The following is a 26,651-nucleotide window of genomic DNA, read 5'->3' as shown; positions in this document are numbered from 1 at the left end:
TCTTCTCATGACCAAAAACTAGCGATAATTCCCGGTGTCCGCATCCTCTTGATAATCATCAAAGCCATCTCCTGGGACGTATCCGTTGCCATCTTGCCCATCCACGGTGTCGAATCCAAGCTGCCCGTCCTCTTCAAAGAACTGGTCATCATAATGTCCAGCCTGGCCGTCATCAAACCTTCCATCACTAGCCCCATCAATATCCCAACCTCCCGCAGTGCCGGGCCCAGGGGTCCGCAACGCGGCAGTACCCACGCCCGCCGAGTAGCCCGAGTCCCTGCGTCGAGAAGCGGGGCCGTTGAGGGACTTGTTGGTGATGTAGCCCGTATTCCTACCGTCATTTCCGCCCGCTCGATACTGACCCTGCTGCTGGTAACCATGGGGTGACGGCCAGGACGGCATATCCCCGTTGAGCGGGCCGCCACCGCCACCCGGGACGTTCGGGGTACGTTGATTAGGGGTCCTGGCTGGAGTGCGCCTTTCTTGGGTGTTCCGTACCGGAGTGGCCGGCTGGACATCTCGAAGCGAAGAAGGCGGTTGGTAATCAGGCCGATACTCGGGACGGTAATTCCCATGTGCGTTTCTCGACGACACAAGCTGGCTTTGGTGGTTGCCCCGACCGCCACGGCGGGCAGCTAGTGCACGCTGGTATCCTGACGGATCGTACTCTGGCTTCTCTGGAAACCTGCTGCTGCTGCCGTTGTACGCGTCCTGTCGGATATGTTCCACTCGAGCTTGATCGCTGGCAGTGCTATTTGTGGCCTCGAAAAGATAGTCCTCGAACTTTTCCATTGCCTTGGCGACCGTGTTGAACTGCTCCCAGTCCAGCCGTTCGCCTCCACTGAGAGGTACCGCGTCGGAGGCAAGCCTCCCATCATCCTCCTGGGCCGAGCCCTGATGCATGTCAAACTGGGCAAGGGAGTAGGCAACCTGGAAAGCGTTGCGAATCTGTCTTCCATTCCATCTCTGCTGTTTCGTTCCTTCGTTCACATCGAAATGCCAGCATGCCCAATGAAGGATGCTCCCGGCGTGAACGGTAAATGTGGGCTGCTGAGCCTCGACGACAGCATCCTCACTGGGGCCGGTGGAAGATGCCTTCTGGGGTTGTAGCGCATGCTTCCTGTTCACAATTTCCTGGAGCTTCCGAATGTTCACTCGGAAGATGTCTAGCGTCTGACGCCTGTTCAGCGGAGGGTAGTACAAGCTGATGTGGATTCGCGACTTGAACGCCTCGTCTAGCGATCCGACCCTGTTCGTCGTGAGGAACAGGATGCCCGAATAATATTCGAGAACACGGAGAAAAACTGGTAGAGGGAAAGAAGAGTGAGTATGGTTACATCCCGCACTCGGACCGACGACGAGATCGATGCCCTGACACGAGGCAATGGACTTGAGGCTTACCTGATACCAGAGCATTCCGCTTGAGATCACCCAGTTCGCGACGAGAGAGAAAAATGTCTGCCTCATCAAGGAGAAGAACGCAGTCCCACAAGTGCGCGAGACGGAAAATATCCCGGAGCGAATCCTCAACCTCCTTGGGTGTGAAGCCAAGGTCTCCACATGTAATGATAAATAGGGGCTTTTTGTTCGCCTGGGCAACCGCCTCCGCTGTCGCAGTCTTGCCGACGCCGGGGACGCCGTGCAGGAGAATGACGAGCCCCGATCCCTTGCCGCGAATGATGTCTTGGTTGAGATTGATACCCGGACTTTGCTTCTGGGCGGTCTGTTTGTCCAAATGCGATTTGACCAGCGACTTCACCATCCTCTTGTGTGATTCGTCGATTTTCAGGTCGTTGAAGACGTTGTCCGTCACCGAGAGGGGTGCTAGCGAGCGGACGTCGAGCATCACAAATCGCCGTTCTCGAAAGGTGTAGGCGACAACGCGGCGCGGGAGCAACAACAGCTCAGCCTCTTCTGGGTCGCTGATGAGCCCACCGTTATGATAAGCTTTCAGGCTGGCTCTGGTGCTGATTGTGCTCTTTCTGAACTGGTCACCATACCTGGTGACACCGTGAAACCGGTAAGGGATTAGCTCAGTCGAAGAGCAGACGGGAATCAATGCGGTGGTCCAATTCCTACCATTCACCTCGCTGCGTCTTTTCCCTCAGTGTGGTGTCAGGCTCAAGTCGGCCAGTGTTGGCGGACGGCTTCCACTTGATGATGGAAACTTCATCATCTCCATCCGGCCAGTCAAAATCGGTGAAAGTCGTAAGACCCTGCGTGGGCACCAGGCCAGTCAGAGCCTCGGACTTGTAACCTTCCAAAAAATCAATAATCACATCGCCGTCGATGTGCTCCACGATGGGGTAGGAAGAGGGCTTGGGGTCCGGCTCGGCGCCGTCAGGCCCGCACGTCAGCGTCCAACCTTCACAGGAGAGATGCTTGGTTGCGACAGCCTCCCGAAACCAGATTCCCTCCTTGGTTAGTTGGCCCTGAATCTTGTCGGAATCCTTGACGAAGCGGAGGGGATATACCTGCATGCTGGTAATATCGCGCGCACCCTCGTAGTCGCCAATCAGAAACTCGTGGCAGACAGGCACGTACGCCTTGCCGTCGTAGTCCAGATAGTAAGCGTGGAGAATGAGGTTCCGCTTCGACACCTTTTGTGTGTCATCGAGCTTGTCGTCTTTGACCACGCTGAGCACCAAGCTGTACAGCCTCCAAGCTGGCTGGTACATCTTCGTGTTTGAGCTTTGGGTGGAGGAGGCCTTGCCAGCGCTTTGAGCTGGGTCGAATGCCGATGGGACGTAGAGGACCTCACCAGGCTGAAAGGCCATGCCGAGGTGGCTGAAGCGAAACTTGCGTTGACTGGTGCCCACAGCACGGCGCCACAGCGGCTGGATATAATCCCCGATGAATTCGACAAACGTCCTAAGGTGGTCGAGTGTGATGACGGAATCGACAACATCGCCTGTAATCGCCAGCTCAGGCGCCATGGGTGATGCGTCGTCCGAGTCACTGTCACTGTCACTGTCCGAGTCGCTGTCCGAGCTGGGATGTCCTGAGCGGACATGAATCTTCTTTTCCTCCTCCTCCTCGTCTTGGCCGGGAGGCGACGGGTTTATCGCACCATCCGGACCGGGTGCTCGGCTAGGTGTCTCTCCGACTGCCCACCTTTCCTCGAGGATCGTAAGGCAGTCTTTGAGCTGCGGTAGGTAGTGTGCAAAGCTGCGAAATGGTGCGAAGAAAGTCCGCGGCAAGCCGGTCGACCACGTGTCGCGGTGACCCGTCAGGCGTGAAAGCAGCTGGATCAACTGGGGAGACTGGATTCGAACCCGTTGAATCCAGGTCGAGTCATCATCCACCGTTAGCTTGGGCTTGGGCGTGGAAGCCCTGATGTCTTTCCTTCCGTGGCTGCGTCTCAATATTTCTCTGGCGACTTCTTGGGAGATTTGCGAGTGGCCACAAAGGACCTCGATAATGGCGGTGCCATCCTCGTCGGTGTAGCGGTTTTTGAAATGCTCAAAATTGAGGAAGTCCACACCGATCTTTAACGGTTTGACCACTTCAGGCTCCTCGGTGCCGTTTTGGCCAGCGTTGTCCATGTTACTATCGTCCGCCTTACTATCGTCCGCCATCTGGACAAAGATCGAGGCGTGAGGGAAAGAGGGCTGAGGAGACGTGCAAAGTTAAGAAGTTGGGTGAGATGGAGCTTGTGGAAGGAAGGAAAGAAAAAAAGGGCTGGCCATTAACGGAAGGCACGTTTTTGTCAACGCTTTAAGACTTGCAGAGAAGGCTCTCGCGGACACGGATCAACACACGACGGGCACCGTGGTCGCACCGCATTTCCTCGGTTGTCGGCAAGCAGCCTTTGTTCTATTTCAGCGGAAAGCGCGCACCAGGGCTGCATCCAAGCTCGGCTGTTGGTGCTGTTGGTGTGGTATGGAAAACACGCTGTATTGGTGCCCAGCTCGAAGACGCCAATTCTGTGGCTTGTTACTGATTGGTTATCTGATTGCACCCTGCATTTCTCATTGGGGCAAATCCGCTCAGGTGTGTCGAGTCGCATCCATTTCTGTCTTCCACAACTCTACGTGCACTGTGCGCGCTGCCGCTTGGCAGGAAGGCTCGACCCTGGCGGGCATCGTGCATGAAACTCGATTGGCCCGCCGCGCGCAAGATGCAAGATGGCCTGATCTTGCCCAACCTGGAGATCAGGCTTGAGCCGAGATGCCCTTGTTCGGCCGACAGGTCCAAATGTGCCGCGGATCACTGCATTTGGGGTCTTTGGACCGCATCGATTGGATCGGGGTGTAGACCGTACCAAAGCCTTCCCGTCGCAGAGCCTCCAGGCTCCATCTTCAAGTTCAGGGAGAAGCCGATGCCCCCCGCTCCGAACCCCCTCCCGTGTTCTTCCTTTTTTGAGCCGTTTTCATAATAACAACCATCGAGCAAGTGGCAATCAATAGTCGAGCCATCACACCACTACCATAGGCTTGGATCGACCACAAATGGATTCTGTAGTACAGCAGGAGGCGTACGACGGGCTCGACTGGCTGCAACCCGGCCAAAGGGAGCTGACTCTGGTGGAGAGCTACATCAGAGATAGAGCATCCACCCTGCATCCGGGCCTCGGCGGCTCGTCGCGTCTTGACATCAGCCAAGGCAAGTTTGCGATAGACGTGCGACCACATCAGTAAGCAAAGCTTCCATCCCATCCATGTTGAGAGCTTTGAATCCCAATTGGACCACAGGCAGATAGAGCAAGTGCTCAGGTTATACATCAGCGAGACTCTAAACATTCCCGTTACGAAGTTTGACAATGCTCTCCCCGATAAGATCGGTGCCCTGGAGAAAGGCTACTGCGATACCAAGCAAGGACTCTTCCACAAGTTGTGGTACAACATGGGCGACAAGAGAGACATTGTTGAAGCCTGGCTGGACGTGATACCCGATTCGTATGGTGTTTGTGTCGTCAAAGCGGGCATTGCAGTTGTGTTCAAGGTTGGTTGATCCGTCTTCTGCGTTAAATTCGGTACGTAGCTGACATCCCTTACCTTTCCTAGCTCGCCGAGAATTCTACAGACAAGCGGGACAGAGTCTTCAAGACCTTCGCTACCTTTCGAGACGTCCTCGTCAGCTTGAGCTCTGACCGTGCCCGGTTTCGCCAAGACCCAAACGTTAGTGGCTCTGCCACATCCTTGTACAAGGCAGTCGTCGATGCCATTGAGGACATGGTGTTAGTGATGTCGGCCATGGAGAAATCCTCATGTGGGTAGAATCCCACCCCAATACAGCCGCAATACACAAACATTCAAGCTGATTTGACGTTGCAGTCGCAAAACTCACCACGACCGCCAAAAAGAAGTTTTCCAAGTCCAAGTCTGAAAACGAAACTGAAAAACACCGCCGGCCAACGCTAGATACCATCCTCGAGGCTCTCGACTTGCACATTGCTCAATACAATGGCGCCATCAATCTGGCTCGGGATCGGCACATCGAGCAGACCAAGGCGTACGGCCACTTCAATGCTATAGGGATCATACGCACACATCAAAACACCGTTTCACTTCGACAGAGGTTTGACGAGCATGCGGCAGCCCAGAAACAACAGGGTGAAGACGGACTCGAGGCTTTACGACAGGGCCAGCAAGAAATGCAGGTGATTCAAGATGGCAATTACCGGATTGAGGAGTCGCAAGTGGATCTGAGGAATGGAGTGATGCGCCTTATCCTCGATGTTCAAAGTGAGTCCATATTCATCAGCATTTTCCCCCTTGGCAAGCTGGCTAACACATTACTACCTACAAAGGGAGGAATTCCATACTGGAAAGGCTAGATAATCAATTATCCCTCAACAGCACGAGACGCAGAGCGGTAGTGAACCTTGACGACCTTTGTCACATCCTGGCACAACCATCGTCGGCACAGCTGGACAGCCCCCACGATCTCAGACGTGTGTTTCAGCACCCCAGCGTTGATTTGGGCCAAGCCCTCGCCGAGCAGGGCAGGCAGTCGGTCAAGAACCAAGGCCATGTCCAGTCTCTGCTCAGTCACGATCAATTCCTCCACTGGCTGTCCCACCAACACCCGTCCTTGATTCTCGTCGACGCAAACATCCGCGAGTCAGCCTTGGCTTCTGTATCAGCCATCTCGGTCCTCAGCAGCACCCTCGCAACCAGTCTAATGCAGGCGTACGCGGACGAAGCGGTGGTCATTTCCTTCTTCTGCGGCATGCACGCTTCACCCGCCGACGCGCTGTACGGTCCCACAGGATTGATACGGTCACTCATGATCCAACTCCTCATGAAACTAGACACAACCGATCCGGAAATGCGAGAGTGGAACCTCGATTTCATCAACGACCGCGTTTTTGTGCAGAATCTCGAGAGACACTCGTTGCCCGACCTCTGTTCGGCGCTCCACGAGCTGTTGTTCCAGTTCAAGCCAAATACGCCGGTTTACTGCATCATCGACACAATATCCGCTTTCGATGCCGAGCACCTGTCCCGGGATCTTGAGATCGTGTTTGGTTGTCTACAGCGCATTATCGATGACCAGAGCCTCGTGCCCATCTTCAAGGTTCTCATCACCAATCCCGGCGAGAGCACCCGTGTGATAAAGGATATGGCGGTCTTTCGGGAAGATCCCACAAGGATCATCAGTCTTGGTCGGCAGAGTAGGGCGGCGGGGAGGATCTCGGCTCGCGTCGTGGATGAGCAGCTCCTCCGGGCGCCGTCGCCTATGCGTAGAAGAACACCTTCTCCTTTTAGACAGTCTAGGCAGTGTTCGCCTGCAGCGGGTCAACCGAGATACCGGGTTCCACATCACCCGGCATATTATCAGGAATGTGGTGCCTCTTTGGATGGTAGTAATGGCGGTGGGACTTGGAGTTATTAAGGCCAAGCCTTCCTGGAGTGGCTGTGTGTGGTTAGGATGAACTTGTTGTATTTTTCAACGCTACATGACTTGGCTCTGCTTCATGATATGCCAACTTGGATATCACTTCAAGCTACTTCCGTCCGAGTGGCGTGCGAACTAATGAAAAAGCCCAACACCAGAACCCGGCGTTCGGCCGTTGGTGATGGGGTATCTATGGCGCGCGAGAATATCGCACTTCTTGCGCGCATGGCTTCGCCAAAGGGGGTGAGCCGGGTGAGCTGCGAGCGAGCTAGGTGCGCCGGAGTGTGCACTCGCCGCTTTTGGCTCGCCCGCTCCTGCGGCCCTCGCCCGAGAAGGGGGGGGGAAACAAAAGCAGTAAATTCTGCACGGAGCGTGCCGAAACGTCGTTCGAACGCGGGCCGAGAGCTACCAAGGCTGCGTATAGGGCTCAGCTCTGTATTCCGTACTATAGTAAGACGGGACTATCAGTTATTAAAGGGGGTGGCACCTGGACAGGAAGGTGACAGTGTTAACCCCTCAAGACTTTGTATTCCGTATCAATATTTAGCTATAGTTGGACGAGACTACCTGTTAAACTCTTAATAGCCGAGACCTATACAAACTTCCGCCGGATGTCGACGATAGAGAGCTCTAAGATATATTTGCTCTTAACACTACGAGACAAGGTAGGAAGGAACAACGGGCATAACGGAGAATCCTTTCGATATAGGCTTCGGAAGATTAAGTTCAATTAGTAACATAGGTACCGAGAGTGCATTATAGGGAGAGAGTCCTCCAGCTTTGTCTCGGCGTAATGCTGTGTGTGTATGTAGATCGTATGATCCTTAGTGCTCGTAGCCGGGACTTACGGCCGTGCTACATTTAGGGAAGCTAGTGGGTAGCGACGGGAGTACGTTGGTGGAAGGATGTTGTTCGTGTAACTACATTTGAGCTCAGTCACTCGGAACGATTCAACGACGTGATAGTCAAGTAAGCAATCTAATCGAGGTAGGACAGCAATGTCCGACGACGTACGTGTGCGACAGTAAGACGGGCATGACCAGCAAACGACGAGACAGAATCGCATGGCGTACCGTCAAGATGTAAAAACCGAAAATAAGTCCTTCGATGTCCAATGCCCAAGTTAAACATGTGGACGGATTGCCCCTAGGGGTATAAATACCTATGGCCATCTTCCAAGAGGTCCTCGAACGAAGAAATCAACAGCTCGGACATGACACGCAGCATAAACAACTTTCAAGACCATACCAACTTCCTCTTTCCAAAACCCAAAATGAAGATCACCCTCTGCTTCCTCGCCGCCACATTGGCTAGCGTTATGGCCGCCCCTTCTGATGTCCAGGACCCGGCCGTCAAAGGTCGGGCCGCGTGCTGGAACCGAAGCAGCTGCAGCATGTCCTGGAGCGGCAAGTGCGAGGACTACTGCAAGCCTTACAAGTTCTCTCACATGGCCAGGACCGATTGCGGCATTTTGGAAAAGCGATGCTGCTGCGAGACCTAAGGTACCTAGCGCGTGGCGGGCTCCTCTTAGTGCCATGTCTTTGGCTTATGGTCTATCACAGGAACTCAGCTCTCGAGGACCAGGCACTCTCGCAATCACCTTGGGAAGGGGTGGGCTCTTTTCAAGTTTGCGAGATTGGTACATCTAGGTGGACGACGGAAGTTAGGACCGGGCGGTGGGTGAAACTGGTTGGGTATCTAGTAGCTTATCCTTTCGATTCTGGGAACGGTCTTTTCCTCACGCTACTATGAATATCGCAACAGTGTTTGGTTCAACACCTATACACTGGATTACACAATGGTACCTAGCCGAGAAGGGTGAGAAATATATGGATCTGACAACCATGCGGTCCTTGTTCTATCTACCTACCTACATAGGCAGAGAAACCAAAGCCAGGTTTCAGCGATTTCTTAGCATATAATATCGTGATATGTGGCTGAGAGGAATTCAATTTACCGTAATGAAGTGAGGTTTGCCCTTCGCCGCTGTAGCTGGCAACAACGCCTTCGGCAGAGCCGAGAATCGTCCATCCAATGTCGCCTCAGTGTGACGATGACATGATCAACCCCTGGGCAACCCTCCCAAAACGTTCGTCGACCGGTCCCGGGCAGCGTTGCCAAGAACACGGCACCTCCACGGCTAATCGGCCCTCTTTGCCTGGTGAGGTCAGAGGGCCGGCGCCCACGAACCTCTCTCGTCTTTTACAACCGCGGCCTCCCCCTCCAGCAACGGCGCCACATTATGGGCGACTCAACGAGACGGGATCGTGGTGTTCGACGCTGGTCGTTATTATCTATGGCCCTTCCGGCTGGGCACTGCGGGAAGCCTCAGCTTGTCGGCTAGGGTTGGGTCGTTGTTGATACTGAAGTGCCGCAGTGCCCAGGAGTGCTCGTGGAAACTAAGAGGGGCTTGAGCTCATGTTTCCTTACGGTGATCCGAGATACTCCTGGTCCCACCCGCACCCCGTAATTTCTACCCCAATTATATGCCCATGGTCCTCTGGGCAGATACGCACGGTCACGGTTATCGCAAAAGGAGCAACTCCAGCAAGTGGTGAAAAAGAGTAGAATCGCTTGCTTACCCCTGAAACTTCTGAAACGGTCAGGACCTCGGACTAAATACAAGAGCTGCGAAAACAGGTGAAAGCAACGGAAAACAGAAGAACTATAACCCCCGTCCAACTGGTGAGGGGCCAGTGGCACATTCCCCTTCCCAGTCTCCGACCCCACCCCCCTTTCTCGTGAAGGGAGCAGGTCCAGATTATGGTCCACAAAGTATTCTGGTATAATGTAACTTGTCTTCCTCCGCCACATCGATTATTCCAACTCGTGTGACAACTTGATATGTTTGGTCACTACAATGCTGTGCGGAACTTGATGGTCTCCGGACACCTCATCATCCGCCTTCAGTATTTTGTTCTGACTCTCCGTCTCGAAGCTCGACAGGTCTTCTTCCCGTTTCCCGCCAAGGACCCGCGTAAAGGTCGTCCCGTTTGTAGAGGGCCCATCACCCGTTTCGTCACCACGCACCCTCAGCTCGTAGTCGTTCTCGCACTTCTGGTAGGGGCGCCGTTCGCTGCCGCGGAAACCGTAGCGGCCACTGCTTATGCCCGATCTCTTGTTTGACGTGTCGCCGCCCAAGTTCAAGGCCTTGCGAAAGAGCGGGCGTAGTGTCATTACGCAGCCGACAATGAGGCCGAGGCCGTCTAATCGAAAAGAAACAATCAGCATCATGGCGGAGACAGATAGAATCATTGGGTCATACTCTCGGCGTAGCCCCAAATCACAATGTCGGCAAGAGCGTCTGCGGCGGTAAACAGTTATCAGCATGTTCCCGTCGTAAAGTATGCACCTCTGCGACACGTACATAGGTAGTTCTCGCTGGCTGTGAGATTGACGGTGTATTTGAGGCGGACACAGGCGGATATGGAGGCAAAGAAGCCCAGCCCCAGCAAGACTGCAACAGAAACCTTGGTGTTTCGGTTTAACTGAACGTTCCAGAGCAGCGGTATGGGCATAAAAGCGGTGACCCAATCCGTGAAGATATTGACCGCAGTTGTGGCATCTAACCAAAGCGTCCGTGGTGAGTATCGAGTCCATCAGTCTCCGTTCTTTTGCACGAGACTCACAATAAATGTCCGCCAGGTACTCCGCAGGGTTACATTTCCCTCCATTCTGTAGGGCAGATGTGTCCCAGGCCGCGCTGACCGGATTGCAATGGAAGATAATGTAAAAGCCTGCAATGAAACGAGTATTCCATGTCAGCTGGATCCATGGACCGCGGATAGAGACTGCCGACGGCAGACGGAGGATGAGTACTACTGACCGGCGACGAGATTCATGATAGTGAACATTGCCATGACACCATATTGCACGTAAATAAAAGCTCTTCGATTCTATTTGAGATGGACTCGTCAGCATCTGGACAACTAGCCGAGCGATACGGAGAAGACGAACCTCGGCGATGCGAACGAGCGCTAGACTGATGGACAGCTTGACAGGAATGATGTTGACGCAGTAAAAAACCTCAAACATGAAGAACCACTAATCTCCCACATATCATCGTCAGCCCCATGCTCTCTGGGCCATGCACAGCCCGTGTCGTTTACATGTAGGGGTTCACTGACGAATAGTCCCTTCTCCTGGTACCCTTCATTTTGCGGCAGCGCCAGTGTTGCATTTGTGGCGCCAACACCAGTGAAAGCACAGGCAATGCATGCTATTGAAAGCACGGTAAAACAGGGCAACGCCGCGGTCATGAACCAGTCTTCCCTACCCCATGGCGCGTATCGCAGTCGGGCGTAGACGCGGAGGGCGAAAGTGATGTAGCCGACACAACATCTGATCAATGGGAATAAGCATGCTGGGATCGGCAAATGCGGTGCTCTTGGAAAGGATGTTGCAGGACACGGGCGGCGTAAGCCTCCAATGCAAACGGGAGGGTCGGGTATCGAACGGATACTGCGGGAGCAAGAGGATCTGTTCCGACTTACTAAGGGCGATGTTAGTCAAGTGATACTGAACCAGAATCCTAGCGGTAAAACCTCGGTATACACAGTACAAGAGAGTGCGGAGCATGCGCGCTGAACTTGGAAGAAGAGTTAGTAGGTAGGTACTTACCATTGTGATAACGGCTGCGGCTACGTCCGGTCCGCGCTCTACGTGGAGCACCATGTTGGAACCGGCGATTCTTCCCGTTCTCTTCCCGTTCTCTCGGCAAGTGAGTCTGAGAGGATGAAATCGATAAGGGAACCGAGTAAGTGACCGCGTTTCCACTCTGTGAACCACACTGCAAGAGGAACCAGGTGTGGCGTGGAACCAAGGTATTTGTTATATAAGCTTTTGCTTCCACCCAGTCGCGCCAGCTCTTCGGTAGATCGCAATACTAAGAACGGGTACATTGTATCTAGCGGACCGAAACTCAAACGTGGTTAGAAACAAGGTCGATGCTGGTTACGAATCTCCCAAGCGGATATTTGGAAAACGAAAGATTGGTGGTGGACCAACAACACGAGTTTGCTAAGCAAAAATTGTCACGACGATCGACGATCGGAGAAACCCTCGTGGCTAGGGGCCCACCTGTTAGGCTTAACTTACCGATTGTGGTAACCCTTTGCGAAAGATGGGGATGTCATTGATCGAGATTGATTGGATTGGAGACCGTGGTTGTTTCAGCGTACCGGGACATGGGAAAGCTTGCATCTATCTGACCACTGCCATACCCCACCTGTCAACAAACCTGAATCGTACAGAAGACAACCTTGAAGTGACGACAGGGGGCTTATAAGACGTCAAAGATGGGGAAGCGATGTGGCATCCCGCTTGGAGAAATGAGTATCAGAGCACAGTAATCTTGGCTGGTAGCAAGCAAGCTATAGGATCACAAGGGGATAGAGGGGAAGCGAAGGAAGCGAGGCGGCAGGGGCCGAGCCAAGGTGATGATGGAGGGAGAAAGTCGAGAGTACGGTACCTACCGATACAAAGTGGATGTTGGAGAGGAGCGGCTGAATTTAGCTATGGGGCAGCTTCATGTTGTGGAGCGGCTAGGCGGCCTAGCCGCGCTCCAGAACAGGGAGAACCCATGCCAACCCCACGGCAGCAGCTACGGCGCCGAGACCCGGCAGTTGCGCTGGGCCCACCACTCACGAACAGTTGGCGAAAGCGCTCGGGGGGCTCGCGCGTACTTGTAGACGTGAGTGGCAGGGGCTGTGTGATAACCCAACGGTGATATGGCAGCGCGGCATCGTCGCGGCCAGGGACCTGGAGTTCTGGCCCGTCTACACCCCTGAAGCCGGGCGCTGAAGGCGGTGGGACGTCCTCGGGCCTTGGAACGAGTCATGCGTTCTTGCAAGCTTTCGGTGGCGGCTCGAGCTGATTACCGATATGTTCGTACCTTGGTAGCTCACTTTGACCTGATGCTTTTCATCGTGAACTGGGGCAACGCCCGTTTGCACACGGAGTTGGGCCAACCCTGTCGAGGGGAAGGGTGTCTTTTATTTTTCCGTTTCTGTCTTACATTTTCCGTTAATATATAATAAGCTCCCGTACGGACGTTGGTTTCCTAGGTAGGGGGTGGGGGACAAAACACAAATATCACTGGGTAGGTAGGTACCTACCTACCTAGGTAGGTACCTTGTTCTCCCGACACATACGCACATTGCAATTATGAGTAAACTTATGCGCATTCCTCTAGAGAGAGGGCGCCGAATGTCGACGTTTCCGACCAATGGCCTAGAAGTTTATGGTGTTGTCTCTTTTAAATCCAATGGATTATCGGATCTAAGAGTTGGTGTTTTGGAACACCCTGCCATCGAGGCGGAACCGCACGGCTGCGACGTCCCCGTCCAGCTTAATCCAGGCGAAGGGGATGGAGGCCCGCTTGATTTCCTGCCTGGTCTGTTCGGCGAGCTTCGTAACTCGGGCGGCATGGTTAAAGGCCGGGCGGTGGGCTGCCAGATGCGATAGCGATTCGGCGTCAACAGAGAGAAACTGGGTTGCGCCGTCGGAGGCCGCGGCGCGCCGGTACCAGAACGCTCTGGCCGAGAGCCAGTGCGGCTTGACCATGGCTTGCGCGAGGTAACGGTGTGCTGCTGAGGTCATTTTCAGTGTCAGGTGCCGTGCTTTGCGGGATCAAATTTGGCACCACCGCCCACGACGACTCGGACGCGAGGCCGCCAGATGACTCGGCTTATCCATGCTCGTCCAGATAAAACAGATAAAACTGATGGCGTCCTGTCGGCAAGGAAGAGTCAGTCAGTAACCTTACTGTGTAAGCCAATCCGCCCCTTTTCTCGCCGACCCGCATTTCCAGAGTCTCCTTCTCCTTAGGGTACCGAGTGTAGAGATGCTACCTTATACAGTCTGCCTTGTCCCCCCTTGGGATTTCCAGGAAAGGATTGACGAATCGTAACGGGATTGGCCCGTAGTCACAGGCCCAACGCCTGGGTTCCGTCTCATCACAGCAGTCCTCAGCGAATCGCGGTGCTTTGTAGCACATCTCACCCTTGGCACACTTTGACAGCGCCGCTGAGCTACTCCCACTCTTCAATGCGTCCCTCGCCTTTCACCTTTCAGGGGTAATTAGGGGGGTGGGATCCAGACATGCCAAGCCCACGTAGGAAGCAGCCAATTGCATTCAACAAACAAGCTCGAAACTCGATGTTAACCCCTTAATGTGCCTGGGTTGTAAATAAATGCCTAGGCCGAGGTACGTATATTAGTAGAAACCGAGAACCTTCGTCAAACACGAAGTGTACCCGCAAGTAGGTACCTAGTCATTCATTTCTCATCGGGTAGCCCTATATCGGCAGTTCCCGTCTTTTTTCTTTTATATTTTCACCTCATTCTTTTGACACCGCTACGGTACTTCCACTCCTTACTCGGCCGCGGCAATGGTCCATTTACGTACGACCGTAATACACGCTCTCTTGGCTGTGACATCGATATGGCATGGTCGCGTTGCTGCCGGACCGGCTCGGTCTGTAGGTGCGCGGCACCTAGGCAGCAATGCGCAAGCCATCTCTTCACCAGGCACTGACCGTATTCGCCGAGGCGCGGCGACCAGTCCGGAACCAGTCATCTTGCAACCACTTCGCATCACCAGACAGGGCAATTCGAAGCGTGACCGGCGATCCGCCCTGGAGCTCAAGGCAGAGGAAACACTCTATTGGGGTGGTGAAGATGGCACCGTGGCAAAGCTTCGGATTGAGACGCCCGATGAGACCGAGAACGTAGTCAACCTCGAACTCATTGATGACATGGTCCGCCAAGTCACATGTCCGTCCACCGGTTCGGGCACACTCAAGCTGCAGTTCCTCGAAGAGGCCGACTTCGACGATGCCCAAGACATTTGGCAGTGGGTAAATCAGGGTGCCGATAACCACTTCCTCTTGCTGGTCGGCGCGGGAGCCTGCGGCTGGAACGCGGAGCGCATCCCTTACAACGTCACGGGACTCGTGTACAACGACGAGGTCGAAACTGCGGTGCTACAGGTTCAGCAGACAACGTGGAAGCAGGCAGTCCATACCTTCGACCTGACCATGGGTTACGCCGCCGTCCCAGCCAACACGGACGCAACCCCCGCCACCCGACGCCGCCACCACCCAAGCATCCCGGGTGAAGACGTTGCCAACCAAGCGGCGGACAAGACTTCCTCCACAACCAACACCATCTCAACCAACACAACCAAGGCCGCACCCGCCGCCATCTCCAACCTCGCCCCAGCCACCAACCCCAACAACAACAACCACAACAACAACAACCACAACAACAACCCATTCTCCACCGCCGCCCTCTCCCTCTCACCCGCCTTCACCATCCCCCTAACCACAAACCTCACCTCCCCCGAAACCATCTCCTTCACCCTCCCCGACCCAGCACCCCTCACCCTCTCCGCAACCTGCCTCGACTGCCACACCTCAGGCTCCCTCGCCGTGCAAGCACACTTTTCCGCGCGCTGGTTCGAGCTCACCGCCGCCGCCATCGAAGTCTCCCTACCCGACGACCTCACCGCGACCGCCGTGCTGGGGCTGAGCCTCAAGGGGGAGGTCGTCGAGCCCGTGTCGCGCAGCGTGCCGCTCTTTGAGCTCGCGCCGGGCGGCGTGGCGATTCCGGGGATTGTCACGCTCGGGCCGACGGTCGGGGTGAGTTTGGGGATGGAGGTGGGCGGGGTGAAGGGCGGGGTGGCGGTTACGATGGGGGGTACGGCGGTTGTGGAGGGGGGGTCGGTGGCGAGGTTGGATTTCTTGAATGGGGATGATGTGGCCGGGGCGGAGGGGTGGGGGGTGGAGTTTCGGGGGGGGGAGTTCAAGGCGGATGCGTCGGTTGAGACGAGGGCGGCGGTGTTTTTGAGGGCGGCTGTGGGGGTCGAGGTGAGCGTGTTTGGTGAGTACCTTATCTACCTAATCCCGGCCTTTTGGGAGTGCACTGGGGATGGTGCCATACAGTGGCTGACGGAACTGTGATGATACAGAGACCGGGTTTGCGGCCGAGCTGAGGGCGGATGCACCGACGCTGTCGGCCACGCTGAAGGCTGTGACTTGTGGGTGCCTCCCTTGATGTTTTGTTTTCTAGGCCCTCTTGGGGACCAGACACTGACATGGACAGCCTCAAACTGCACCGTGTGCGGGGAATTCCAGAATGGGCTTCAGGGAAGCCTCAACTTTGGGACATCCATCGGTGCTAGTCTGACGAAGAAAGTCGCGGGGACGGAGTCACCATTGTGGAGCGTAAACTTTGCGGTCAGTTGAAAATCTCTTCAGACACCATTGACTTCCAGGTTGCTAACGACGGGATGCATTCAGGAAGCTAACACGCCTGCAATTGCGGAATTCTGTCAGGGCTTCGGACCCCAGGGAGAGTGTCCAGCAGTGGCGTAATCCATTCAACGGGAAGAGGCCACGGCTCCGTATTTGGTGTCGACCGAGACGAAACGACGTTTGCGGATTTTCTTTTCATGATACATAATACAAAGCATACTGGCTGTTGCTATTAATAGTTCTGAGTTTCTTATTCGAGCCGCTTGCCTAAATCAACCGCATGTCTATGACTGCTCACCGCCACTATCTCAAGGCCGATGCGTTCACACAAGTATGATTAGATACCTAGGTAGGCGTCACGTCTCAGAAAGGCATGTGGGGAGGGCGGGAGGCAGCGAAATGCGGGGAGGAGACCAGACCTTGGGCAGATCCCGGGGTAAAACCTGCCGGATGAACGATCTCGGGGTAAAGCCGGCTAGAGGACGACAAAGAGGATCCCGGGGTAAAACCTACCAGATCAACATGCCCCACCCGATGCCCAGCGAGGGCAGATCTCGGGGTAAAGCCTCCCGGGTCAACAGTCCCCTGCCCTGTCCAAAGAATGCCAAGCAAGGTGAGGGTATCTCCATATAAGGTAACCAACAACGGCGTCACCAGGTCGAGGTTGGGGTGCTAAGAAGCTTTGGAAATCCGTCCCCGCCAAGCTCACAATGGCTCGGTCAAATTTCTGGGCCCTCATGCTCTTTGCTGGCCTCTCGGCCGCCAGATACATCGTCCCCGGCGGCAGGTGGCGCGACACGGATGGTAACCTTGTCAATGCCCATGCTGGATGTGTGACCATCGACGAGGATACCGGCAAGTTCTGGTTATTCGGCGAGTACAAGGTTGAAGACGAGCCCGAAGGCGGTGGTATTTCCGTCTACAGTTCAGATGATCTCGCAACGTGGGAGAGCCACGGTCTTGCGCTAGGTTCGTCATGACATCTTTGCTCTTACCCCGTCCTTGCTAACTACCTACCTATCTCGTGTAGCCCCTGTCCCGGGCCATCCCTACATCTCACCATCCCACATCATCCAGCGGCCGAAGGTGGTTTACAGCAAGGTCACCAATGAGTATCACGTAAGCACATGGGCATTCGTCGCCGATTTCAATGCACCGTCCGACTTACAAAGAGCAGATGTGGTGGCACGCGGATAACGGGACCTATGGACTGCTACTTCAAGGGTTTGCCCATTCTCCGAATATCTCGGGTCCCTACACCTTCGTGAGCGCCACCGCGCCCCTGGGCAACTGGTCGCAAGACTTCGGCCTCTTCACCGACTACAAGGACGGAAGGTCGTATGCGCTGTATTCCAACGGGGACCGCAAAGAAGGCCGAGATGTTTACCTCACTTCCTATAACGAGGATATTACGGCGCTCGACAAGGTGATCCACCGATTCGACAAGTACGATCTAGAGGCCCCCACCATCGTTCAGACCGACACGAGCTACTACGCTCTTATGAGCCATAAGACCGGCTACCGGCCCAACAACGTTGTGGCCTTCCGGGCCGACTCTCTCGCGGGGCCATGGTCGCAGCCGTTTATGGTGGCGCCACTCAACACCCGGACGTACAACTCGCAGTCGGGTTTCACGCTAACGGTAAGGGGAAAGAAGAAGACGACGCACCTGTACCTTGGCGATCAGTGGGATTCCAACTCGATCTGGGACAGCCGGTACATTTGGCTGCCCATGGAAATCGACGACCACGACAAGACACTCAAGCTGGTGTGGAACGACGTGTATGATCTGGACGTGGAGACCGGCGAGTGGTCGCCCGTCAAGGGCAAGGCGTACTTTGCGGCCGACGCCGGGACGGCTGGGAGTGCGTTCAAGCAGGAGGCCAACTTCGCCAGCAAAGGGAGTATCGCCACGGGCATTTACGGTAACGACAGCACCGTCACCTTCGAGGGCATCGAGGGCACTGGGAAGCCACAGTGGGTGTCATTCTACTATCAAAACACGGACGACATGGGGTTCGGCGATCAGCCTGGTGGCACACCGGACCGGATTGGCGGAACGTGGCAGCTGCGCCGCATTTCGAGCGTGGTGCTCAACGGCAACACGGAAAAGGTCGAGACGCTATATCAGAGGGATACCCACAAAGGCATCATCCTATCCACCCCGCTGCTCTTGACATTAGAAAAGGGGAAGCACAATACAATTACCGTAGGCGGATTGTGGAATGGATTTGATCAGAAGGGGGCTGATCTGGACAAAATTGTTGTCTATCCTGTCGAGGAAGATCGCAGGGTGCGAAGGGGAATGGAAAAGGATACTTAAGGCAATCGATAGAGGGAGAAGGGAGCTACGCGCCTAGCCCGAGAGTCGAGCCTTCGACGGACTTAATGCCATCGAGTCTACCCTACTACTCTACCCTACTAGTAGTTATTCGGGAAGTCCTTGCGTGGTTCAAAAAAGCATGTACCTTAGGTGCACTCAAAACATGGCAGTTCTCCGTTTCTAATCTCATCCTTTAATACCCGTAATACCAAGAAAAGTAACCAAATAACAAACATCGTGCATGCGAGAAACCGTCTCACACCCCCTGGCGCCCCCTCGATTTCCATCCTACAAGCCAAATTCCAAAGACCCCTTAGTATTCTCTCCATCCCTAAACAACACCTTCCCTATGTCTCTCAACCGCGATGGCGACGGCGCTTCTCTAGCTAATGACGTCTAGCTTGAGTTTGTTGTTTCGGATTGGGCGGTCGTGATGTCGTCATGAGTCGAGCGGAGTGGACAGCTCAAGACTCCAACGTGAGGGAGGGTGACCATGGACCTCCACCCCCTTAAGAGCAGATCACCTGGCCGCGGAACACCTTGCAGTTGCTCCCTGGCACCGTGTAGCCACGCTTTTCAACATCGGCGGGAGCGTCCTCATCGCGGGCGCAGATAATCTGGCCACGGTACTCCTTGCAGTTGCTGCCCGGGACGGTGTAGCCACGCTTCTCAACATCCGCGGGAGCATCCTCATCGCGAGCGCAGATGATCTGGCCACGGAACTCCCTGCAGTTACTCCCTGGCACCGTATAGCCCTTTGGAGTGATAGTTGAGGATTCTCCTCCTGTTGGGAGAGCTAGAGCGAAGGGAGCTAGAAGGAGGAGGATCGATTGGGACACTGCGAACTTCATTTTGACGGCGTGTAAAAAGACGAAGTAGCCTGGATTGGTGGGTGGCGTTGATGGCGTTGATGTTTGAAAAGGTACAAGACTGGGAGGAATGACTGAAGAGTGATGTGTGTCTGGTGTGTTTGGTATCGAGAATATTCGCTCCTAAACGGGGAAACTGATGGATTATATACACATTCACTCCGGAATCGACCTCCTCTTCTCGTCGAGATCCGAGTCATGATGATGGACCAAGACTCTGACGGACCTGAGCATCCGTGGTGTTTGCTTCCAAACGGTCATAATTTTCAAGGGGGCCAAGTGATATCTCCACAGATGCCTAAGAAGTGGCGACGGCGATGTGATCCATTGACTCGCTTAGCTGGGAGAGATCTGCCTCAGCCCTACTGCAAGGCTAGGGTACGCCTTGGCTGCAACCTGCCTGGGTCCGGATGCGACGGTGAGACTGAACTAGTTGGCAACTATTAGAGCGCAGTGTCCAATTCAGCTAGTCAAGTGTCTTCGGCCATAAGCTGCATAAAGTCGAATCTCAGTACCTTGGATGATGGTGGACTCCGAGCATGTGAGAAACTTGAAGCATGCGCGAAGAAAACAAACACCAAACCACGAAGGCTTGGTTGTCACTCGTCGGTGTCCGATCTTGCCCGGCTACATGCAGTATCACAAACACACTATAGCCTCGCTTCCAAGCATTATCTTCATTTACTAACCTCGATGAAACCACCCTGGTCACCTCAGACCTTTGGGGAGATGTTTGTGGTTCTCAGCTCTTGACTCCTTCTGTAACGGAGACAGGCATCACCGAGGCCTCGCAGCACACATCTCACGGTTGAATGGAGATGAAACGAAGTGGACCACAAAACCTTGGCAACCCTTCCCTTGCTCCGTCATGGTCTGGACAAACAACTCATTCCGTGGAGTCCGAGTCTAGACCCAAACCCATGTCACCACGCCGGTGGCCAGAAGCCATCTACTGGCTAGCAGGTGAGTTTGAACTTCCAGGTTTGCAAGGGTGACTGCTGCCTCGTGTCTACCTCATGCCAACAATGGGGTCTCGAAAGTATCTCCTCGCTACCCGAAATCTCAAAACCCTCCTGAAGCCTAGGGGTTGGCTGTTGTGGGAAGAAACGGGCTACACCAGCTGGGTCTCTCTTCCGCCCAGCATGTCCGGAATACCGGGCTTGTCAATTGTGTAACGAAAGGGACCACACTAACTTTGGGCTCCTCGCGAGGCCGGGAGCTAAGCGTGTCTATCTCAACGTCCTGTCGTAGGCTATGGGGGGGCATTGTTGCCTGGGGCGGCATGCCGGGTCTGGCGACGCAAGAGAACGTTGCAAAATTCCGCCATCCCGTCAGGAAGTACCTCGGCTCAGACATCTCGGTTGGCACGCCGAAGTGGGTTTGGGGCAGAAATGAGGATTAAGAAGGTCGGTACCGAATGGGAACGGTCCAAACCCCCCGTCTTGCCAGAACAGTTGCGCGGCAAAGCCGAGAGTCTTTTTTGATTGGCGTACTCTCTGGAATAGGTGTGGTGGTGTGGTGTCTCCTGGAGCCGCTCTCTACTTCAGCGCTATGTTGTACAAAGACGAATGAAGGAAAATGAGGCACCTATGGAAAATAAGTTCAACCTACCGAGTCCGAGTCTCACCCGTTGCTCTTCACATAACCCCCGAGCACGGAATTTCGAGCACTAATGTCACCCCGCTCCACGTAGGTACGGTAAACAGTGATGGTTTGGGATTGGAAGTCCCCAGACTCAAAATAGACAGAAGCGTGACGATGTTGTTGCGAGAAAAGGGATGCTTACTGTGAGCAGTTTCCAAGTAAACTATCCGAACCAGCATTCATAGGTAGATAGCATAGGGTGGGCTGGACCGCCCCCTCAACCACCTACACGCATCCGGCATCATACTAGCAGATCATCCGCAGCTGCCAACCGTCAGAATCCTTACACGCCAATGAGCAGAAGGATCGCCGCTCCAGCTGCATGTGTTGTGCTACGTGGTGACGTTCTATTAATATGAGGGCGGGCGGTCAGTCTGGCCGCGCTTCATCCAAGGCTTTTCCTGATGCGGCGCAGGGCCCGGAGTGTTCGAGTAGAACGGGGACGTGATGTCGAAATACATCGACGTACGAGAATCTCAGCAACACTTCCCCAGATTTTGTGAGTATCAATACCTAGAATATATTCTTATTGACACTACTATTGGTATAGACCGTGCCGCAGCCAAGAACCATCCTTTCACATCACACAGCAGCCGTGGAAAAGATAATACACGGGGCAATTGAGAAACAAGCAACCTAAGTGAAACCACCCATTCTTAGCAAGACGCTACGACACAATCTTAGAATTCCCTAACTCGCTGACAAGGCTAATAAGCAACTTGTTAAGAAGCTTCTCAACTACTCTGCCCTACACTTCCCCGAAAAGCAGTAACCGCAATCTTCGCCCGATTGCGTGCCGCTTGTGACCTGGATCCCGTAGTCTCCATTTTTGCTCTTAGCACAACAATGGCCGCCTCTTCTGTAGCTATATTCAGAGTGTTTCAGGAAGATTCAGCGCAAATCCCCGCACGAGGCTTTTAGGTTTGCCTTCACGTACCAGTTATGACGAGAGTTCATCTTGAAAAGCGCGTTGCCCTTGCAGACATCGTTTTGTCGACGGTGTCCGCTACAGCCTCTGCGCTTCTCCAAGGTGGACAGGTCCAGCTCGTCTCCAATATCGACTTCAATCTCTTCGCCCTCGGCGGTGACATTGAACGCGCCATCTCGGTCAATCAGGATAGGAGCCCCATCATGAGCATCTTGCGGGCTCGATGCGCCAGAGGCAAAAGCGACGTAGAGGGCGAACAGAGACAAGGCGAACTTCATCGTGAACTTGAATGGGGGCTTGATGATGTTGTGGCAAGAGAATAAACCTGGTGGTTCCCGAATTAAGAGAGGGGCCGTGGAAGGGTTGGCCCAATATATGTGATTTCTCAGTCCTCGGTCGAAAACAGAGGTGACCGGGTCCGCCGATAATGCTCTACGCCACGCAAGGGAACTATCACCCCTCTCTCGTGCTACATTTGAGACGCTGAAGAATGCTCAGTTATTCCGTCTTATTCTAAGATCAATCTATCGGCAAACTGGAGACAACCCTTTCGATTCAGCTTTGTGTGACTTTCCTGGCCCGTCCGAGGCACAGCCTGACCACTGCGCTGCTCTCGTTCGCGAGGCTCACAGTAGCGATGCAGATCTTCCATCAGAAGATACGGCCAAGAGCAATATTCATGCTCAAGGCACCTACTTTTGTCATGCGGATCATCATAAGATCGTCAGACCGGAAGAGTCAACTGAAAAGAAAGCAGAGAGGGGCTGACGGAGAGCAAAAGGCTGCTCATCATCTTTTATTTTTAGGATCTCAGCTCGTCGGTGACGTAGGGTAAATGCGGACGCTGGGGCTATGGTGCATCTGTACACAAGTTACACGGTGGCCTGCCTGCCAAACCGTAACAGACCGGGAAGAGGACCGTGGCCTAAGGCTCGCCATCAGTCGAGTCTACATAAAGCCCTCCTCCTCCCCTTCAAATCGGCAACTATAGCGTCTGACATCAATCCTAAGTCAATCAATTAAGTCCTCTCGGTCCCCAAGAGACGACTCTCAAGCAGCAATCCTTCACAACAATCCTCAAAATGAAGGTCAACACATTCCTCGTCCTCACCCCTCTTGCCACCGTCATGGCGTCTCCAACCCCTCAAGTCGGAGACACCACCGTCTCGGAGCGCAACCCGCTCGAGGGTATCGTGCAACGGGAGATCTGCAGGCACCCGGGCGAGTGCGGCTGGTTCAACTCGGGCCAGTGCGAGTACCACTGCGACGGCTACGGCGGCTTTGACTTCATGGAGGACTGCGGCTGGAAGAGAAAGAGGTGCTGCTGCAACAACTCTACCTGAGTGCCCTCTAAGCTCGATGCCCAAGGTACGTGTACGTCTGGTGCGTGACCCTGGCTGACGGTGGGGTTGACCTGAGGCACTAACTGCGTGCCAGGCGCCATGCTTTTGTGGGAGTGATGTTGATGGAAGGTGCAAGTGGCTCGCCAAGTTTCTCTTTCAGGTGCGGTGGAAGACCACGGCCTAGGGGCTGATCAAGAAGGTTCAAGGGGTGATGTCTTTCTTTACCTTACCTACCTAGGTAGCATTAGCACACGAAGACTGAGCAACATTAGTTGGTTGCCTTGTGCCCTCCACGAACAGGTGAATCTTTCCTCCATTGACTGGATGCTACAATAGTCCATTCTTTGTTCGAGTACTCATAGAACTTCGATCGCTGCACACCGGTCGGTGCGGTGTCTCCGTCCTCGGCCGCTGTTACCGCACCCATCAGCTCACCGGCTGAAGACGTTAGAGGCAAGCCTCCCCCGATGCTCAACCACTTACATCCCTATTTTGGCAACTCTTCACTCGTCCCGCCTGCGGCACAGCCAAACTTAACCGAAGCCCCACCAGGAAGTACTCGTTACGGCTCGCAAACAACAGGCAATGATAGTGATCATGGTACGGAGTACACACTGCGTTCTATGATTGGTTCTCGGCGTTATGGTGCAATCGATCCTATCTAACATGGCCCGGACATAGGGTCAAGGACAGTACCGCAAGACTTTGCCACCCAATGCCGACTAATCTACAAGTACAGAAGTACACCGAACCTCTATTAGGGAAAGAAGTGAAAAGAGCCGAGAAAGCTGCTCTGGTGGTGAGTACTCCTGCTGGCCAGATGGATGCTGCGAGTCGTGTCTCTTGACATGGTGCCTGGCTCCGTGAACGTCGTCAAGGCCAACGACAGCCGCCGAGGCCAAAGGCTCACATCGGGCTCAGGACGTCGATTTAGAGACAGGTGTGGCCGTAACTGTGACAGTACTGAACACGGACGACGCGACCGAAATGGTGGTAGTCATAACTGGACTGGCCCGGAAAGAGGTGGAGTACGTCGTGATGGTGTAGAGCGAGGTGCTGATGCTCTTGACGTAGATTGTGGTTACTCCATACGGCGGGTATGTGACGTCTGGTTTGCCGATCGTAGGCGCGGCAGACACTGCCCGTTCTTTCAGGTCCATGACCGCGGACTCCGAGTCCGATATGGGTAGCTCGGAGTCCGAGTCGGGCTGGGGGTTCGAGCTGCCGGGCCGGCCGACACCACGGCCAGAGACTGGCGGTGGTGTGGGTGTGGGCGTGACCGTGGCAGTGTAGAAACAAGTTGTCGTCCTCGTGGTAGTCCTCACGGTAACCGTACTTACCGCAGTCACCGTCCGCGTGGTCGTCACAACTGCACTGGTCGTCGGAACCAGAGTTGTCTTGGCCTTCGCCGTATTGACCACATACGTCGGCGTTGAGATGGGCGGGTAGGCATTGAAGTGGTAAGTGGAAATGGAGATGCCGACGGCGGTAGGCAAGACCCAGCTAATTGTGTGAAAGCCTTGGCCCATGTCCTTCCCGCGTAGGTCCTTGCATGCGAACTGGAAGCTGCCCTTGTTGATGCTAGCTGGCGAGATGGGATCGCAGGTGTAGTTATCAAGCTTGCTGTAGTCCCAGGGCTCGGTGTGTCCCGGAGCAGCTCGTGGGACATAGACGACAGGTGTGACGGAATACGCCTGGCCAGAAACCGAAGGAGGGAGGGTGCATCGGGCTTTTTCTGTGGGGGGCCACGTCGTTGTGACCACTGTAGAACCGGTTAGTAAGGTACCAACCACTGGCAGTGCCAGTTTCTCGAAGCCGACGGAAGGATGGACGAGACTGACAGGAGCTCAGCCCACACGATGTCGCACCAAAATAGTCCGTGTTCGTCGGCGCATAGGCAAGAGTGGCGGGCACTCGATAGCCAGACTCGATGACGGTAGTCGCCAGCGCCGGAATGGTTAAAAAACAGGTTGGTACCACCATTTTGGCGACCCAAGACCAGAGGAATGACTGTAATGACTGTAATGACTGTCTGAGATGTTCGGAACGAGTGGACGGATCACGGTTGCAATCCCAACATGAAGATTGAAACGACAAACGGAAGTGAAGATGGAGGCGCAACGACGGGAGACGACTGAAATATAAAAAGACAGAGATCAAGCCTTGAGAAATTGCGCACTGGCTGTGCCAATATGTCAGACAAGGATTAGACGGGGTGGTGGTCACGCCGGACCGCGAAGCCCCCGAGGGCTGAGAAAGAACCTCCATCGTAAGCGCATTCGCAAGAATGGCTGTTTGTGGGTGGGGCAGAGACTGGTTTTCGTTTCCAACGTTGTTGCCATCGTGAGACTCGAGCCATTGCGGGAGAAAACGAGGAGCTAAAGACGGAACCCTTCTCACCATTTGCGCGGTGCACGTCCGTTCAAGTGAAGGCAACATACCAGCGGCGGTACCGGCAAGCCCGAATCCCAACCCGAGGACGGCAATCTGCACGAGGTAGAAGGTGGCTGGGTATATGACGCTGCGTCAAGGTCTACGGGGAGAAACTCAACGCCAACTTGCCCTCGTCAAAGTGGCTTCCCCCGTCCAGGCGTGTGCGCACATTGATGCTACTTCCCAAATGAGGGCTCGAAGCGACTTAAGGGCACCGAACTTGCAGTGAACGAGTCAAATGGTGGGGAATCCGCAACGTGTTACCTACGTAGTATCAAACACTAAAATACCTAGTCGAGGTACCTCTCTACTTCCACCGCCATCCGGACGTGACCTTCGCGACCACAATACCTAGTCGAGGTACCTTTCTACTTCCACCGCCATCCGGACGTGACCTTCGCGACCACAATACCTAGTCGAGGTACCTCTCTACTTCCACCGCCATCCGGACGTGACCTTCGCGACCACCTCGGGCGGTGTGTGGCTTGACCTATACTCATCGGCTATCTCCTTATCGTATATCCATATTTGAAGGTCCTCCACGGGCGAGAGCTTATGTACTCTTCTATCTTTAGGCAAAGGACTGCGTGGAATATTGGGTGGGATGCTGCCGTCCAGTAATGCACCACCACCGGTAATGCTGGCCGTCTTTTCCGGCGGGCGCCTTTGGGGAGGTGGGCAAGGTCGGCCGGGTTGGACCCGAGTTCCTGGAGGATCGGTATATCAGCACCGAGACTTGAGTACATTAGATATGAAAGCGTGCAAATGTGGCTTACACCCTGTGGAACAAGCTCGTACGGGGGGACGCCCATGATGATGATGTGAACTTGAATCCTAGATATTATTTTCCGGGACTTGAAGGTCACGGTCGGGAACGGAAACTGGAACGAACGGGGGATGGATGTAACCTTCGCATAGCTGGCGGTAGGACCATTTTGTGAGTCACATATTGGGTTTGCCACTCTGTTAGTACGCGATATGTAGAAGGTCTGTGCAATATGCCTCGGTCCG

The 26,651-nt window shown here is 54.4% G+C and overlaps 11 protein-coding genes across 11 annotated transcripts; 5 read left to right on the top strand and 6 right to left on the bottom strand.

Annotated features, from left to right (window-relative positions):
• Positions 1-18: 18 nt before the first annotated feature.
• Positions 19-3,578, bottom strand: B0H64DRAFT_442951 (uncharacterized protein; the record flags this gene model as incomplete). The annotated part of the gene is made up of 3 exons (XM_062806679.1): positions 19-1,304; positions 1,402-2,000; positions 2,080-3,578. The coding sequence occupies 3 exons, from the start codon at positions 3,576-3,578 to the stop codon at positions 19-21; spliced, it is 3,384 nt and encodes a 1,127-aa protein (XP_062657363.1).
• A 581-nt stretch (positions 3,579-4,159) lies between these two features.
• On the top strand, positions 4,160-6,951 carry B0H64DRAFT_398821 (uncharacterized protein). The gene is made up of 5 exons (XM_062803982.1): positions 4,160-4,636; positions 4,695-4,944; positions 5,007-5,211; positions 5,277-5,687; positions 5,753-6,951. The coding sequence occupies exons 1-5, from the start codon at positions 4,452-4,454 to the stop codon at positions 6,838-6,840; spliced, it is 2,139 nt and encodes a 712-aa protein (XP_062657362.1). The 5' UTR covers positions 4,160-4,451; the 3' UTR covers positions 6,841-6,951.
• A 1,100-nt stretch (positions 6,952-8,051) lies between these two features.
• B0H64DRAFT_398816 (uncharacterized protein) lies at positions 8,052-8,516 on the top strand. Its single transcript, XM_062803981.1, has 2 exons — positions 8,052-8,345; positions 8,406-8,516. The coding sequence occupies exon 1, from the start codon at positions 8,057-8,059 to the stop codon at positions 8,342-8,344; it is 288 nt and encodes a 95-aa protein (XP_062657361.1). The 5' UTR covers positions 8,052-8,056; the 3' UTR covers position 8,345; positions 8,406-8,516.
• Positions 8,517-9,660: 1,144 nt separating this feature from the next.
• On the bottom strand, positions 9,661-11,146 carry B0H64DRAFT_475410 (uncharacterized protein; the record flags this gene model as incomplete). The annotated part of the gene is made up of 7 exons (XM_062808102.1): positions 10,971-11,146; positions 10,801-10,887; positions 10,670-10,739; positions 10,473-10,580; positions 10,211-10,408; positions 10,109-10,147; positions 9,661-10,049 (listed from the first exon to the last, which is right to left on the bottom strand). The coding sequence occupies exons 1-7, from the start codon at positions 11,100-11,102 to the stop codon at positions 9,661-9,663; spliced, it is 1,023 nt and encodes a 340-aa protein (XP_062657360.1). The 5' UTR covers positions 11,103-11,146.
• Positions 11,147-13,122: 1,976 nt separating this feature from the next.
• Positions 13,123-13,443, bottom strand: B0H64DRAFT_442948 (uncharacterized protein; the record flags this gene model as incomplete). Its single annotated transcript, XM_062806678.1, has 1 exon — positions 13,123-13,443. One exon carries the CDS (start codon positions 13,441-13,443, stop codon positions 13,123-13,125), a length of 321 nt encoding a protein of 106 aa, XP_062657359.1.
• A 645-nt stretch (positions 13,444-14,088) lies between these two features.
• On the top strand, positions 14,089-16,378 carry B0H64DRAFT_475409 (uncharacterized protein). Its single transcript, XM_062808101.1, has 5 exons — positions 14,089-14,382; positions 14,451-15,726; positions 15,815-15,883; positions 15,949-16,082; positions 16,146-16,378. Exons 1-5 carry the CDS (start codon positions 14,350-14,352, stop codon positions 16,218-16,220), a joined length of 1,587 nt encoding a protein of 528 aa, XP_062657358.1. The 5' UTR covers positions 14,089-14,349; the 3' UTR covers positions 16,221-16,378.
• On the top strand, positions 16,367-18,589 carry B0H64DRAFT_398814 (glycosyl hydrolase). The gene is made up of 3 exons (XM_062803980.1): positions 16,367-17,069; positions 17,131-17,219; positions 17,278-18,589. The coding sequence occupies exons 1-3, from the start codon at positions 16,811-16,813 to the stop codon at positions 18,421-18,423; spliced, it is 1,494 nt and encodes a 497-aa protein (XP_062657357.1). The 5' UTR covers positions 16,367-16,810; the 3' UTR covers positions 18,424-18,589.
• A 343-nt stretch (positions 18,590-18,932) lies between these two features.
• B0H64DRAFT_475407 (uncharacterized protein) lies at positions 18,933-19,376 on the bottom strand (the record flags this gene model as incomplete). The annotated part of the gene is made up of 1 exon (XM_062808100.1): positions 18,933-19,376. The coding sequence occupies exon 1, from the start codon at positions 19,272-19,274 to the stop codon at positions 18,933-18,935; it is 342 nt and encodes a 113-aa protein (XP_062657356.1). The 5' UTR covers positions 19,275-19,376.
• Positions 19,377-21,674: 2,298 nt separating this feature from the next.
• Positions 21,675-22,142, bottom strand: B0H64DRAFT_374707 (uncharacterized protein; the record flags this gene model as incomplete). The annotated part of the gene is made up of 2 exons (XM_062802359.1): positions 21,675-21,801; positions 21,874-22,142. The coding sequence occupies 2 exons, from the start codon at positions 22,140-22,142 to the stop codon at positions 21,675-21,677; spliced, it is 396 nt and encodes a 131-aa protein (XP_062657355.1).
• Positions 22,143-22,946: 804 nt separating this feature from the next.
• B0H64DRAFT_442943 (uncharacterized protein) lies at positions 22,947-23,391 on the top strand (the record flags this gene model as incomplete). Its single annotated transcript, XM_062806677.1, has 3 exons — positions 22,947-23,182; positions 23,220-23,232; positions 23,302-23,391. 3 exons carry the CDS (start codon positions 22,947-22,949, stop codon positions 23,389-23,391), a joined length of 339 nt encoding a protein of 112 aa, XP_062657354.1.
• A 545-nt stretch (positions 23,392-23,936) lies between these two features.
• On the bottom strand, positions 23,937-25,190 carry B0H64DRAFT_433137 (uncharacterized protein; the record flags this gene model as incomplete). The annotated part of the gene is made up of 2 exons (XM_062806033.1): positions 23,937-24,969; positions 25,049-25,190. The coding sequence occupies 2 exons, from the start codon at positions 25,188-25,190 to the stop codon at positions 24,125-24,127; spliced, it is 987 nt and encodes a 328-aa protein (XP_062657353.1). The 3' UTR covers positions 23,937-24,124.
• Between the last annotated feature and the right edge of the window lie 1,461 nt (positions 25,191-26,651).

This window comes from Chaetomium fimeti (genome assembly GCF_033439085.1).
Source record: "Chaetomium fimeti strain CBS 168.71 chromosome Unknown B0H64scaffold_5, whole genome shotgun sequence".
Lineage (NCBI taxonomy): Eukaryota > Fungi > Ascomycota > Sordariomycetes > Sordariales > Chaetomiaceae > Chaetomium > Chaetomium fimeti.
Note: the sequence above shows the minus strand (reverse complement) of the source record. Positions and strands in the feature narration are given on the sequence as shown.

Excerpts from the sequence above, each read along its gene's own strand:
- B0H64DRAFT_398814 (XM_062803980.1), top strand. The coding sequence starts at position 16,811 with ATGGCTCGGTCAAATTTCTGGGCCCTCATGCTCTTTGCTGGCCTCTCG. Across the intron at positions 17,070-17,130 it reads GAGCCACGGTCTTGCGCTAG|CCCCTGTCCCGGGCCATCCC; the intron begins GTTCGTCATGAC and ends TATCTCGTGTAG. Across the intron at positions 17,220-17,277 it reads AGGTCACCAATGAGTATCAC|ATGTGGTGGCACGCGGATAA; the intron begins GTAAGCACATGG and ends TACAAAGAGCAG.
- B0H64DRAFT_475409 (XM_062808101.1), top strand. The coding sequence starts at position 14,350 with ATGCGCAAGCCATCTCTTCACCAGGCACTGACC. Across the intron at positions 15,884-15,948 it reads CACGCTGAAGGCTGTGACTT|CCTCAAACTGCACCGTGTGC; the intron begins GTGGGTGCCTCC and ends TGACATGGACAG. Across the intron at positions 16,083-16,145 it reads TGTGGAGCGTAAACTTTGCG|GAAGCTAACACGCCTGCAAT; the intron begins GTCAGTTGAAAA and ends GGATGCATTCAG.
- B0H64DRAFT_398816 (XM_062803981.1), top strand. The coding sequence starts at position 8,057 with ATGACACGCAGCATAAACAACTTTCAAGACCATACCAACTTCCTCTTT.
- B0H64DRAFT_398821 (XM_062803982.1), top strand. The coding sequence starts at position 4,452 with ATGGATTCTGTAGTACAGCAGGAGGCGTACGACGGGCTCGACTGGCTG. Across the intron at positions 5,212-5,276 it reads GGCCATGGAGAAATCCTCAT|TCGCAAAACTCACCACGACC; the intron begins GTGGGTAGAATC and ends TTGACGTTGCAG. Across the intron at positions 5,688-5,752 it reads CCTTATCCTCGATGTTCAAA|GGAGGAATTCCATACTGGAA; the intron begins GTGAGTCCATAT and ends CTACCTACAAAG.